Source organism: Watersipora subatra, chromosome 3, assembly GCF_963576615.1.
Source record: "Watersipora subatra chromosome 3, tzWatSuba1.1, whole genome shotgun sequence".
Classification (NCBI taxonomy): Eukaryota; Metazoa; Bryozoa; class Gymnolaemata; order Cheilostomatida; family Watersiporidae; genus Watersipora; species Watersipora subatra.
In genome coordinates this window covers 45,574,269-45,588,113 of record NC_088710.1, presented here as the reverse complement: position 1 = coordinate 45,588,113, position 13,845 = coordinate 45,574,269, and the positions used below count along the sequence as shown (strand labels likewise).

Here is a 13,845-nt window from a genome sequence, read left to right as displayed (position 1 = left end):
TGTAGAACGTTATGACAATGTTTGTTTGGAACGTTATTTCTGCGTAACGTTACGGAACATCCCAAGAATGTCGTTGTTAGTTGGGGTGCTATTTATGTTTACTGTGTTTATTTCTGTATAATTCATACCGTACTGGCTGCAGTGCTTCCTATACAGATCTATACTGATTGAAATTGTCTTGTTGGCTATATGAGTTTAATGAAGTCATGAAATCCAAAAAGTCCAAGTATACGCCAAATTCACTCTATGGTATAGCAAGTTGGTCAGTGATACGTATTGGATAAATAGATGTCCGCAGAACTTGAGGTTATGACTTCAAATCCAGTTCGAAGTGGATTTCTCATTCTTAAAACTTTATTGCTATAGCCGAACAGATGGAAGTACAGACAGACAAACCTTGAGATCTATTATATATATTTATTATATATATTATATATACATATATATATAATATATATAATATATATTATATATATTATATATATATATATACATGTATATATACACATGCAGATTTATATGTACTATATGTGTATGTCTAAGCTGTAGAATTGTACAATATCAGGTGGTTGAACTACCAGCTCTCCTTCTCTAACAACATAGCTGCTGTTCTCTCGACAGAATACAGAATAATTGGTATTCTCTAAAAACATCTGCTAACAATTTTTAACATCTTCTCATACTTTGCTTATATCTCTTTTTGTTCTACATTTCAGAGCCCCACAAGTAGCTTGCTAGAATAATTATTGAAAACATTATCAAATACTTACTGAAAGTATTCTGCTGCCGGAGAGGTCGTGGTAGGTATCCATGAGCAGTAGTCATCCATTGTCTCCTCATTAAGCGTGATGCTGTCTGACAGGAAGTTATAGCTAGGGTTTGTCTCATTGAACAAACTGGTAACTTTTCGCTTGAAGGATGAAATTATTGCTTCTGAGCGATGGAGAGAGGGATATGTAAAGTTTTGAGGAGAGCAGCTGCTGTTGGCGATGAGACAGTTCTCGAAGGCCTCACAGAAAGGCTTGCGGTAGTTGTACTCGCATTCAGGGTACTTGCCGCTGGCAGTATTGCCACTGAAGCAATTCTCTGTTGCCCATGAACCACAGTCCATCCAGGGCAGGACTTTGTTGAAGGAGGCAAACAAGTAGTAGAGTGCCCAAGATATAATGACGTTGTAGAAGAAGTCTGTATAGAAGGCAATCAACACGACCGCCCATCCGATTCCTAAAAATAGAAACAGCCAAGTTCCGGATTTTCGATTCGTCTCCACATGTTTGTATCCTAATGCATTGAACTTAAAACAGCCTATTTGATCATACCATATAGAATTTCTTTTTACTCAAGCAATAAAATAACAGTTTGTTTGATGAGAGTAAATTAAGTAGATATATAATGATCTGGTGTGAACCAATTTAACAATTCCCTTGTCCTGTCAATTATTCTGTCATTTCGTGAGAGTTTGTTGGAGTTTCTGAGCGATTCTGTACAGAAGGTGTAATGATACACTCGTCAACACAGTTCTATGATACAGCTTAATTGAGGAGTTACACAGTGTGTGTCCACGCTTCAAATGGGCTCGGAGTTGCTTCTACTCAAAATTATAGAAAAGGTGAAAGTTGAATCGAGGCCATTTCGCTTCGCTCAATTTGTTTGAAGGCATTTGCTGTGAGAGTACTTTATGACATCACAGAAATACTTGCTGCTGATCCGAATAGATAATACTTTGTTAATACTATTAGCTCTCCCTTACGAAGGTAAAAAAATTCAGCACACTTCAGCACATATTTACGAGGCTCTTTGCTACAAAAATGTTCTACTTCTACTCTCTACTGTTTCTGCTTGACTTTTTGCCTTTACATTAAAAATTGCATGCCAAAGATGGGTTGCTCGTACGAGTATGACAAAATAATTACATTTTTGTGATTATTATCACATAATTCCATTTTTAGATCTAGTAATTGACTACGCATGAATCGAAAAGTGACTGCCCCAAAAGTGAGTTTACTTTAATGAGTTTTGTTTTGAGGGATGCATCGCTAATCATGCAAAGTTTTATATAGTGGAACTCCAAACAGTAGGGTACGAATTCGTCAGCAACGGGCAACTCCAAACCCATTCAAACCGTGGAAATACAGTGACAGTTAGCAGAACCATTCTTAAATCTGCTGATTATGTTCTTTTCACTTATGAACCGAATCTTCAACGTTCTACCGCTTCATCAAAACAGTGAGTTACAGTGATGCTAAAAACCAAAGTAAACAAAGTCAATTGATCTGCGTAACTACATAGATGTGAGTAAAGTTGAGTAAAACACCTATTCTTGGTTCATGTTAATCAGCTTGTACAAAACGTGGTAAATTAGCCTTAACTCCTACGCAGCCAACTGCAGTCCTAGTGATAGCTCTAAAGACCTAGTAAAAGACTAGGTCTAAATATTTCAACAACTACATGTAGCTAGTACCTTGTCTGCAAGCTATGAGGAGGGCTTATGTTTTTGTAAGGGATTTATGAAATTTTTTTAACTTATATGAATAATGGAACAATAAAATAATGGTGCTATTTCTTTAAAAAAACATACTAAAAAGGATATCGACACAACCTGTATTTTTATATAGAACGTCTGGTAAGGCAGACACCAAATGTGGTATGCAGTTGTTCTTTATGAGACCAAAGCATCTGGTCTGATAAAGCATTAAACAGTATCAGTTGAAGATGTGACTACGTCAAAAAAGTCGATTAAATGAAATTAAAACCAATAAAGGACTAAAACGACAGCCACAATTTGATGTCATTTTTGTCTTGTGAAGACATGTGAATACAGTGTCTTTGACTATGCCGGGACAGAGTGTCAGAGGAAATACAAGTTGGAGGTATAGAGAGTTCAAGAGTCAGCACATGTCTTGCTTTGCTATAGATTAGTTTAATGAGTTTGCCAACTATCTACAGTAAAGCAACTTTGCTGCCAAAAAAGTTGTGTCCGCCGTTATGATTGCATCTGCTAACTTTTATTAGATGTCTAGTCAAAGCTCATAAATAAGGCATCAGGCTACACAAAAGAGCAAAAATATCAAGACATGTTCACACAACTATGTTATCACAAACACCATGCTTTCATAATGACTCTCAAAAGTTAAATATGGGTGTGCTGACTTTTTCATTGCTTTGATTAAGACGCAGCTGACTCAGTCGCCAATAAATGCTTGCGACTGAATGATTTTGGTTACGCTCAATTTTATTTGACAAGATAGTGCTGATGTTCAGGTTCGACCAGACATATTATTAGCAAATACAATATTTGCTGTATTACATTGTAAACAAGTAATACAATAAAAATAAATGGAACACCGACTGTGACAATAAAACAGGAAGTAGCTAAAACCATGTTTATTTTCAGAATTTAGTTCTGACCCCCAGCAAGCTGTCATCAGTCTAGATGCTACAGTTCACACATGGTTGACCTTTAAAGACCTACGAGTAGCCTCTAATTTTATCAGGGAGGTCATAGCAAAGTCACACAAAACTTCAAAGAACCCTCAGATTAGAATTTGCCTTTATCCCTACCAGCAAGGAGGTAATCTACGGAGGTTCTACTTGATTTGGGAGTTTCAATCTTACAGTCTTGCAGCTTTTTAGAATTATGTCCCTTAAAATTTATGTCCTTTGATTTTAATTAGATAGGTTTTTCTCATGTGTTGGCATAAAGATAAAAAATCAAACAACATGGTATATGCTGAACAACCTATTGGTATTTATTGAATGGTCAAGCAGTAACTCAACTCCTTTCAACTGTTTGTATATTTCATTTACTTTCTCATGACCTCTGAACTTATTTTATTGTATCAAACTTTAAAATACATGACTGATACTTTATGGTCTAGTAGGAAACACAGGCTATTGATCAGCCTTAGAAAACATTCATATATAGAGATTATTAATGGAACAAAATGACTCGATGCAGTCTATTACCACATTATGTTCTCTTGTCTACTAGCTTCTAGACTATTCTATATAACCACAGCTTGTACAGGTACATAAGAACACAATTGTAAAGTACTCGTCTTTGCTTACTAGCTCTGGCTCTACTGAGTATATTCACAGCTGATCACTTGAATATGATCACCTCACCAAGAGCAGTTGGATGCCATCCAATGGCTCATGGTGACTAACATGCAATGTGAAATTGTCTGGTTAGACTCTTGTCTGGTTACCCTCTTGTCTGATTACACTCTAGTCTGGTTACACTCTTGTATGGTTACACTCTTGTATGGTTACACTCTTGTATGGTTACACTCTTGTATGGTTAAACTCTTCAATGGTTACAGTCTTGTATGGTTACACTCTTGTATGGTTACACTCTCTTCTGGTTACACTCTTGCCTGATTACACTCTTGTCTGGTTACACTCTTGTATGGTTACACTCTCATATGGTTACACTATTGTATGGTTACACTCTTCAATGGTTACAGTCTTGTATGGTTACACTATTGTATGGCTACACTCTTGTCTGATTACACTATTGTATGGTTACACCCTTGTCTGGTTACACTCTTGTCTGGTTACACTATTGTATGGTTACACTCTCGTATGGTTACACTCTTGTATGGTTACACTCTTCAATGGTTACACTCTTGTATGGTTACACTCTCGTATGGTTACACTATTGTATGGTTACACTCTTCAATGGTTACAGTCTTGTATGGTTACACTATTGTATGGCTACACTCTTGTCTGATTACACTATTGTATGGTTACACTCTTGTCTGGTTATACTCTTGTCTGGATACACTCTTGTATGGTTACACTCTTGTCTAGTTACACCCTTGTCTAGTTACACTCTTGTCTAGTTACACCCTTGTCTAGTTACACCCTTGTCTGGTTACACCCTTGTCTGGTTACACCCTTGTATGGTTACACCCTTGTATGGTTACACCCTTGTCTAGTTACACCCTTGTCTGGTTACACTCTTGTCTGGTTACACAATTGCCTGGCTACAGGGTGTGCTACACTTTCTCATTTATTTCTTACCTCTAATATTAACTCACCTTTAAATATGGGACAAATCTTCCCCCAGGAGCTGATAGCTCCTTTTCTGTGAAACTGGCCCAGAGCTAACTCCATATAGAACAACGGAATTCCACCAAAGACCAGCATAATGGCATAGGGTACCAGGAAGGCCCCTAAAATACAAGGTAAAAGCCGAATAAAACCGAGATGCTTCTTACAATTGAGTCTTGATCGAGCTCATGAGACTTGTAGGTGTTTATCTCTAATCATGTACAGGTTAACTTTCTAAAAGCGACTTGGTTGATTGTGAAACAGTAAGTACATTCAACTAACCCAAGGTCAAAGAGAACAAACCCTTGGACTGGCTCTAAATTAATGTTTGATAGTGGCTGAAATAGGTGAACAATACTTGACCTTATCGGTTTGCTAAATTTGTATACTCTTGTATAGCATATGACAATTACGTGTATATGGGAAAATAATTGCAAAGGTAACCAACTTGTTATCTCAAACTGAAGCAAAGAAGATATGTGAAATAGAAGATATGTGAAATATAAGATATGTGAAATAGAAGATATGTGAAATAGAAGATATGTGAAATAGAAGGTATGTGAAATATAAGATATGTGAAATAAAAGATATGTGAAATAGAAGATATGTGAAATGCAAACACAGATACATAAATATAAATACGTGTAATGCATTATTTTAAACTTAATTTTAAAAATCACGGCTTGAGTTGTTTGAGCATTTGATTGAGCTACAAGCGGGTCTATAGACCTGCACTAGGCCATCCATGCAAGAGAGTATAAACTTGACATTTGAGAGGCTATTGATTTACACTTGACGGCCATCAATGCTAGCCATATTGTAGGGGTTACACTAATTGCATATTCCTTTCACTCGGGCAGGAAGCGGCAGTGAAGGCCTCCTAGAAGACAAGATTGCTATCGGAACAGACTATTTGCTCTCATCCAAGTGTTTATAAAACTTGAAAATTAACAGGAAACGTTTTCATTATCAAGCCAACTTTCAGAGTTCAAATGACCGTAGGCCACAATAGACGTCAACGAGTTTAGCTCCTAGGAACTCTTATCAAGGCACGTACAGTAAGTGCAACTCTACAGATTTGGAATATTAATTACAGGCAGTACTCGGAGCGCTTGCAAGATACAAGTGCCTACAGTGTATTCTACTGTATAAACCAAAGCATTGCATGAACCGTAAAAATTAGTGGCAAATGTTTTATACACTTAGGTCAAATCAGATGCACTGGAAGTAAATTCACTTGTTTATATAATATATATATACATATGTATGTATATATATACTAGCTACTACTGTAACAGGTAATAAGAAACATTTACTATTTTAACTTTCAAATCGAAGTGTTTGTTTATTTCTGTGTGTGTCTGGGCAATACATAATTCAATTATTTGAATTAGAATTGGCCATATGTATAGCTTGAAGCAAAGCTAAGACAGATTGTTGCATAGCTAAGACAGATTGTTACATAGCTAAGACAGATTGTTACATAGCTAAAACAGATTGTTGCATAGCTAAGACAGATTGTTACATAGCTAAGACAGATTGTTACAAAGCTAAGACAGATTGTTGCATAGCTAAGACAGATTGTTACATAGCTAAGACAGATTGTTACAAAGCTAAGACAGATTGTTACATAGCTAAGACAGATTGTTGCAAAGCTAAGACAGATTGTTGCATAGCTAAGACAGATTGTTGCGTAGCTAAGACAGATTGTTACATAGCTAAGACAGATTGTTGCAAAGCTAAGACAGATTGTTGCATAGCTAAGACAGATTGTTGCGTAGCTAAGACAGATTGTTGCATAGCTAAGACAGATTGTTGCAAAGCTAAGACAGATTGTTGACAAACATTTCTTCTTATGGTACATATTTGTTTAAGATTTAACACAGCTTATAAACAGTGTCAGGTGTAGTTTCCATTGGCTCAGTTTCTTTACCCAATGAATGTGAGTAACTTAGGCTAGTTTAAATCTTTACTATAATAAGAGCCGTGTCCGTTCTTCTGTCTGGGCGGCCATAAAAAAATATTGCACATCTTAGGAATCAAGCCCATGCCTTCGTATTTAAGAATGTTGCACCAAGTACACTACCACTACACCTACATTTAAGAATGTTGCACCAAGTACACTACCACTACACCTACATTTAAGAATGTTGCACCAAGTACACTACCACTACACCTACATTTAAGAATGTTGCACCAAGTACACTACCACTACACCTACATTTAAGAATGTTGCGCCAAGTACACTACCACTACACCTATATTTAAGAATGTTGCACCAAGTACACTACCACTACACCTACATTTAAGAATGTTGCACCAAGTACACTACCACTACACCACACTCCATCTTACAACAACTTGGAATAATTGTGCATATAGTCATTACACATCACAATCTCTCATGGCGCAAGCGTTGTTTTTGGGGAAGTCTGGGCAAATATTTTCTTCTAGTAGTTCAAGCATGCCGCCGGTAGTTTGCTTCTGGTAGTTCAAGCACTGCAAGCATGTGTATTTTAACCAATCGCTATAAACTAAACATATGGCCAACAAACAAACAAATACTTAGATTTATATATAAATATATAATATATATATATATATATGTATCTATATATATATATACTGTATAATATACATAAAGTGGATGCTGCACAATTCGTTACAGAGTGGTCAATGATAAGTTAGAGGTAAATTATAAAATATGTAAAAGTGGAACTTCACTTTGAAAGTTAAAAATTTTATTACTAATAGTTTCATGTGGTACAATAAGTATTACACTCTTCAGATAAAATGTCTAAAATGAATCTCATACACCAGTAATATGCTGTTATACAGGGTTAGATAAGCTGATAATTGTAAAATAATTTACATATTTTATACTGTATAATATGTATATATATATATATATACTAGCTGTGCCTCCCAGCGTTGCCCGGGCATTAAAAATCAGCTTATAAACAATCACTGTTTCCATGATGCGCAGTACTTCGGAGTTGCGCTCTCTCCGAATCATGGAAATGGCGTCTTCGCACTGAAATCACTCCGCACTGATCAGTGCGAAGCCAGTGCAAATTCGCAGCAAGGAAACGTCAGTTGCGCAGTGGCTGCGCATAGCTCTCTTGCTGTGGAGGCAGATTCATCGAGGGCCATAAACTAGTACATACAAAAGTTATCCCGCTTATCTTGTTTTTTCTAATCTTCCGATTTTCTTTCACTTAAGTTTAATTATGGTCTGCACCCATGAGGATGATGAGGTGATTACATTCCTGGACTGTGTTATCGATGCCAACACTTTTCGAAAAATAAATGGCAAGTCCTGTAATTGGATGTAACTCTTGCGCATCAAATGTGACTCGCTCAAATATCAGCAACAGTCAACTCAAGTGAGTTGCAAAAAAATGTGCTATTGTGAGCAACTAAGCTTTTGAGGCGAGTGCTCAAACTTTCAGGTCTCTGGTAGCAGACCCGAGCTTGATTAGACATTACCAACCATATGGGTGAACCTGGCAGAGGAAACGATTTACATATATGTATACTTATGCATGCATATACAACAAGTGAATTCACCAGTAGATACACAAAAACTACATGTATATGTTATATATATATACAAGTAAATTATCAGTTGAAACAAACATAAAAAATGATTGTCAAAGATTTTACTTTTATTTATTTGGTTGAAAGTAAAATGACCTTTTATCTCATACAATCAGATACAACAAACCCAGTTGATGAACAGTTCTTTCGATTGTGGAAGATTTTGTGTGTCACCTAGTTTCACCGACGCAGTTTAGCCTAACTTTTCAAAAACATTTGCTTTTTTATTTGGTTGAGTGGCAAATTTAATTTTGTCTATCATCACTTGGCGCTTAGAGCAAAGTGTATAACACAGCTTTGCTGTTGTAAATTACTCGCTCGCTGCCCCTTGCTTGGCTTTATGCAGTTGTGTTGGCTTTATGACTGGTTTCCTCAGAAAAGACACTCATTAAGTACATCATAACATGAGCTCAGTATGTCCCTAAGTCGAACTGAAAATATTCAACAAAAATTTGTTTTTCTCTATCATTGCCATGGTGACAGCTATACATAATGATATGAGAAATCAAGCATTCAAAATAAATATTAAAATGTACCGAGCACGCCGCGCCAATTAATTTAAGCGTGTATTACAGATGAAGTAAGAGCAGTAAATATGGCCTGCAAGACTGAAGCTTAAAGCTTTCATAGAATCATCACATGCTCAAAGGTTACATAGGTTTGACCCCTTTCTCCTTCCCCCACCCCTTCGTTGCATCAAATCTCCTGTTTGATTAAAGCTCAATAACTTCCTTCACCTAAAGATGCATTGTATACCTGATGGCCCAAGGCGGATTATCAACAACTCTATTGGCCCAAGGTGGATTATCAACAACTCTATTGGCCCAAGGTAGATTATCAACAACTCTATTGGCCCAAAAGTGGATTATTAACAGCTTTATTAGTCCAAGGTGGATTACTATATCAACATCTTATTGAGATTTTCATTCATGTATATAAAAATAAAAGTATCTACCAATTTTGTACCTTAAAAACATTCGCAATAAAGAGTAACCAATTAAAGGGATGAGTTGTTAACCAAAGGATTTCTACATGCACATCTACCAAATCACAATCAATCTTTCGATTTTATGACTCTTCTATTGGTCCAAAGTGGATTATTGATGAATCTATTGGCTAAAGATAGATTATTTATAATGCTGTTGACTCAAGTTAAATTATTAATAGTTCCATCGGCTTAACACAGAGTCTAAATAACACTGGCCATAAGCTCATTCAAACATACGAATACCGTTCTAAGCTACAGGAGTAAAAGTGCTGTTTCTAATGTATGTTTACATAAAAGTCTGTATCATGAAAATACCAGAGATCCTGATCAGAAATACATATTTGGGAGTTGCTTAGCCCTCGTTTTCCAATTTGCTTGTATGAAAGAAAACAGATGTGGCTAATGCGTATCACTTGATAAGTGACTCGTAGGAAGTGGGGCAATCATACCATTAGTTTCTGTTAGGAGAGAAAGGAGGGAGAGTTAAAAATAACATGATTTTTTATGGTAAATAACTCCAAAAGTACTATAAGCCCATAAACTTCTAATTCAAACTGAAACAGTGTTTGTCTGTTTTCAGTTAGTGTACATTTGTTTGCACATGAGACCTACAAAAATTATAATTTTGGGAAAAAATGCATGGTTTATATATGTATATATATGTATAACTATCCCCACCCCCCCCATCCTATATCTACTATATCTACAGCTATATACAGCTATACTATATAGGTATAGCTGTATATAGCGCTGTATAGCTATACTTATAACTAAAGCTATATTGATAGATATATCTATAGATAGTGCTATAACTATAGCTGCACGCATATCTATATTTATACACATGTCTATAAATATAATGTATATGCTATATCTCTGTGTTTGTGTAAGCAACTCCTCAATATATATTCCCTCAAAGATGGAGTATATATTATACACTCCATCTTTGCGGGACTTGATCTATACTTAGCGGAGGCTGTGCATGTTTTTAAGAACATTGTTGTACAAACAATGGCTCCATTATGTCGGCTGAACACGTGTCCAGTGGCAAGGGAACCTCGATGACTGGAAACATGCCCAGTTGCAGAGAGGAATTTAGACCCAACACACTGCTTGCAGGTCAAATGTTCTTGACTACTAGGCCATGGTTGCTCTATATCTATAATTGCCCATCTATATCTATACTTTCATCGAAAGCTCATTTTGTATGGAAGTCAAAGCCTACCTCCACCATTTTTGTAGCATAGATACGGAAATCGCCAGACGTTTGCCAAATCTACCGCAAAACCGATAACTGATAAAAGGAAATCGATTTTCTTTCCCCAAGTCTGCCGTCCATCGATGTCCTCCTCACTCTCTTCAACTTCCTCTGTTTCCTCCGTTTTGTCACTTTTTTCACTTTCCTCACTTGCCAGCAGCACTTCTGCAACAAAGTGAACTTATGTATTCTAGGATCAAAGTCAGAAGTTAACTTTAACCTTGTCTCCAGCAGCTGCAATGTATTTAGGAGGCTTTGCGAGACCTCCCCTTCTCACTACAGTACGTAAACTCTTACTCTTTCCTGTCTAAAATGTCTAATCAGATCTTGTATGATTTAGTCATGAATGAAATATCTTTTGGCCTACTATTTTAGTTACAGCAGTTCAATCCCTCATTTCACTTAAGGACCAGAGGGTTCAAAATATTTTTTCATAAAAAAACTGAACTGCGTTTGCTGTATAAAGATTCTTGTTTGACGTCTGTATAACTTCAGTAACAAGGACAAATTGAATCAACAATTTATAGTGTCATGTGTTTCGGCGAACAGTGAGAGCCATAACAGCCTCTCAGAGATGACAGCTGACTGCAGACCAACCGCTGTCTCTGATATAGCTGCCCTTTTCATCTGAGCTGCCAATCTGAGCTGTCAATTGAATGTTTAACATAAGAACCGGACTTCTTGCTGCTATGAACTATTGAAGCTAACAAACGCTGTCTATTCTTGCCAGCAGCAGCGCATTAGGAAAAACTCTCTTGCAATATGTGCCAACCCTGGTGTAGAGTAGAAGAGGGGGTGAGGTGAATCCTCATGGTTATAGCATAGGTTTGTAACTTCATTGATTATAGACCCATAGATCTAATTATTCAATGTTGTGTAAACAGCCAAGAGCCTTAGATAATTCCCTCCTACACACAAGCTTTGGCTGTAGGAGTAGGTTAATAAGCGAAGATACCAAACAGTGTTATGCGCTCCACATTTCACTTCCTTCTAATGATTTGGCAATATGTAAACTGCAGTCTTTTGCCACATGTAAATAAATGTGCTGAAAGTTCTTCCCAGTTTATAAGTTGTGATGCTTTTATGAGTTTGACATGTTGCAACGCTGCATATTATTTGTCGTAAAAATATATTTAAATAGAAACTTATTTTCAAGTCTAGGGAGTAAAATTGAGAGATTAAAAAGTTTATAAGTTTGATAAATCAGAAACTTAAAAACCAAACAACTAAACAGGGCTAAACCAACTGCCCACAATAAACTAATAAATGTATGACCTTAGATTTGCTGCCATACTTATAGCGAGCAAAAGGAATTTTTGCCGCTGCATCTCTTTAACTTTTTGTTATTAAAAATAGACTTTTATAAAAAAGTTGCAAAATGCTTTATCATGAGCTAAATAAACAAGTGTTGTTCATAGGCAGCGATTGATGACTCAATCGGCTTGCAAATATGTGGAGTTCTGTTGGATAAAATAACGATGATTGATCCTTTTTTTCTAAGAATAGGTTTTATAACTACATGTAATCTGCATATGTTATTTGTAGTAGCACCTAGACATATTTAAAAAGTCTTGCTGCCATTTTTACAGTACACTTATTAGCACTCTGTTATTTAGGTATGTAATAAACCTGTTTCAATTCTCTGAAAAGTTATAAAAAGCGAAAAAGTAGAGACACACCAAATAAAAAACAGAAGCTATTATCTCGTGTCGTTATTTTCTGCTCATTGACTTATGTAATTGGGAAAATACTAGCTTCCCAGTATACATGTTAACAAATCGCAGCTGATAGTGAAATAGACGTTTAGTTATACGTAACAGAAAGCTTTAAATTTCACTAAATATCTATTTTTTCAAGTTCTTCTCGAGTTTTCAATGTTCTGGAAGCAGATGAAGCAGCTAAAAAAAGCTCGAAAGTATACACAACCCTTTTGCGCTAGAAATACTGAAAAAAGAGTCGACATGAACACTCTTTACATCCTTTCGACTGTCTCGAGCCGCTCTTGTCTACTCCAAGCCCTTTCTTTAAACTTGTGCATTACCCTGATGAAATACATAGAAAAGAAGCTTTCCAACAATGTAGAAATAGACCAGAGAATCATATTGTACTGGAAAAGGATAGAGCAAGAATTTAATTAGGACAGAGACTAAAGTGACAAGCCAGCCGACACGATCATTTTTCATCTTCTTAAAATACAATATAAACTCATTAGGTAAATGACCAGCAGGTCCATCAAAAGGCTGACACAAGGTGCTTGGCAAACCTTGTCACCGGAAATTAATGACACGGTATTAATACGGCCAACAACTATGCTATTACTATGCTTGAGCTTATATGGTTGAGTTGTGTAGATGCAGTAATTACACCTGCTAATGTACGGGAAATTAAAAGCCGAAAGAATAATACGGTCGCATTGTTTTATTCGTTTGAATTTACACATGATAATAGGTGTCAGAAAATTTCATGTTGTTCTTCAAGGTGAGCGTTGAATGAACATACTATTGATTTGAACTGCAATGTCCATGTTATCACAAATTCTAGCAAATCGCAGCAGTAGCCAAGCATATCGTCTAATGAAGGTGTCAAAAAGTGAGTTTTTGGTTGCTGACTCCCTACGGCCCTAGGGTCGCTTAATGCCATTTGCAATTTAAGAGTCAGCTATATGTAATGCAGTAACAAGATGTAATTAAGCCTATAACTAATAACAGTAGGTTAGTGTCACGATTACCTGCTATTTCCCCGACTAAAAGTGAATTTACAAGTTATCATAGGCTAAGATAATATCAAACATCTCAGCAGGTAAATTAAAGTACTATTCTATAGATTACAAACTTGGTAAAAGTAGTGCCATAGACTTACCTTGAACAGCGAATTGTTCTTCCGTTTTCATAGAGTATTTTTCTTTTTTGCTATCCGTATTGCTGCTGTTGGTAGTTCCGTCCAT

The 13,845-nt window shown here is 36.3% G+C and overlaps 1 protein-coding gene across 1 annotated transcript in view; it reads right to left on the bottom strand.

Moving 5' to 3' along the window:
- Nucleotides 1–13,845, bottom strand: part of LOC137390649 (sodium-dependent dopamine transporter-like) — a 29,693-nt gene extending 15,848 nt beyond the window's left edge. Inside the window, exons 1-4 of the mRNA XM_068076976.1 lie at nt 13,761–13,845; nt 10,869–11,066; nt 5,043–5,177; nt 771–1,224 (exon numbers count right to left, since the gene is read on the bottom strand). Coding sequence (XP_067933077.1) covers nt 771–1,224; nt 5,043–5,177; nt 10,869–11,066; nt 13,761–13,845 — 872 coding nt within the window. The remainder of the gene's footprint in view (nt 1–770; nt 1,225–5,042; nt 5,178–10,868; nt 11,067–13,760) is intronic.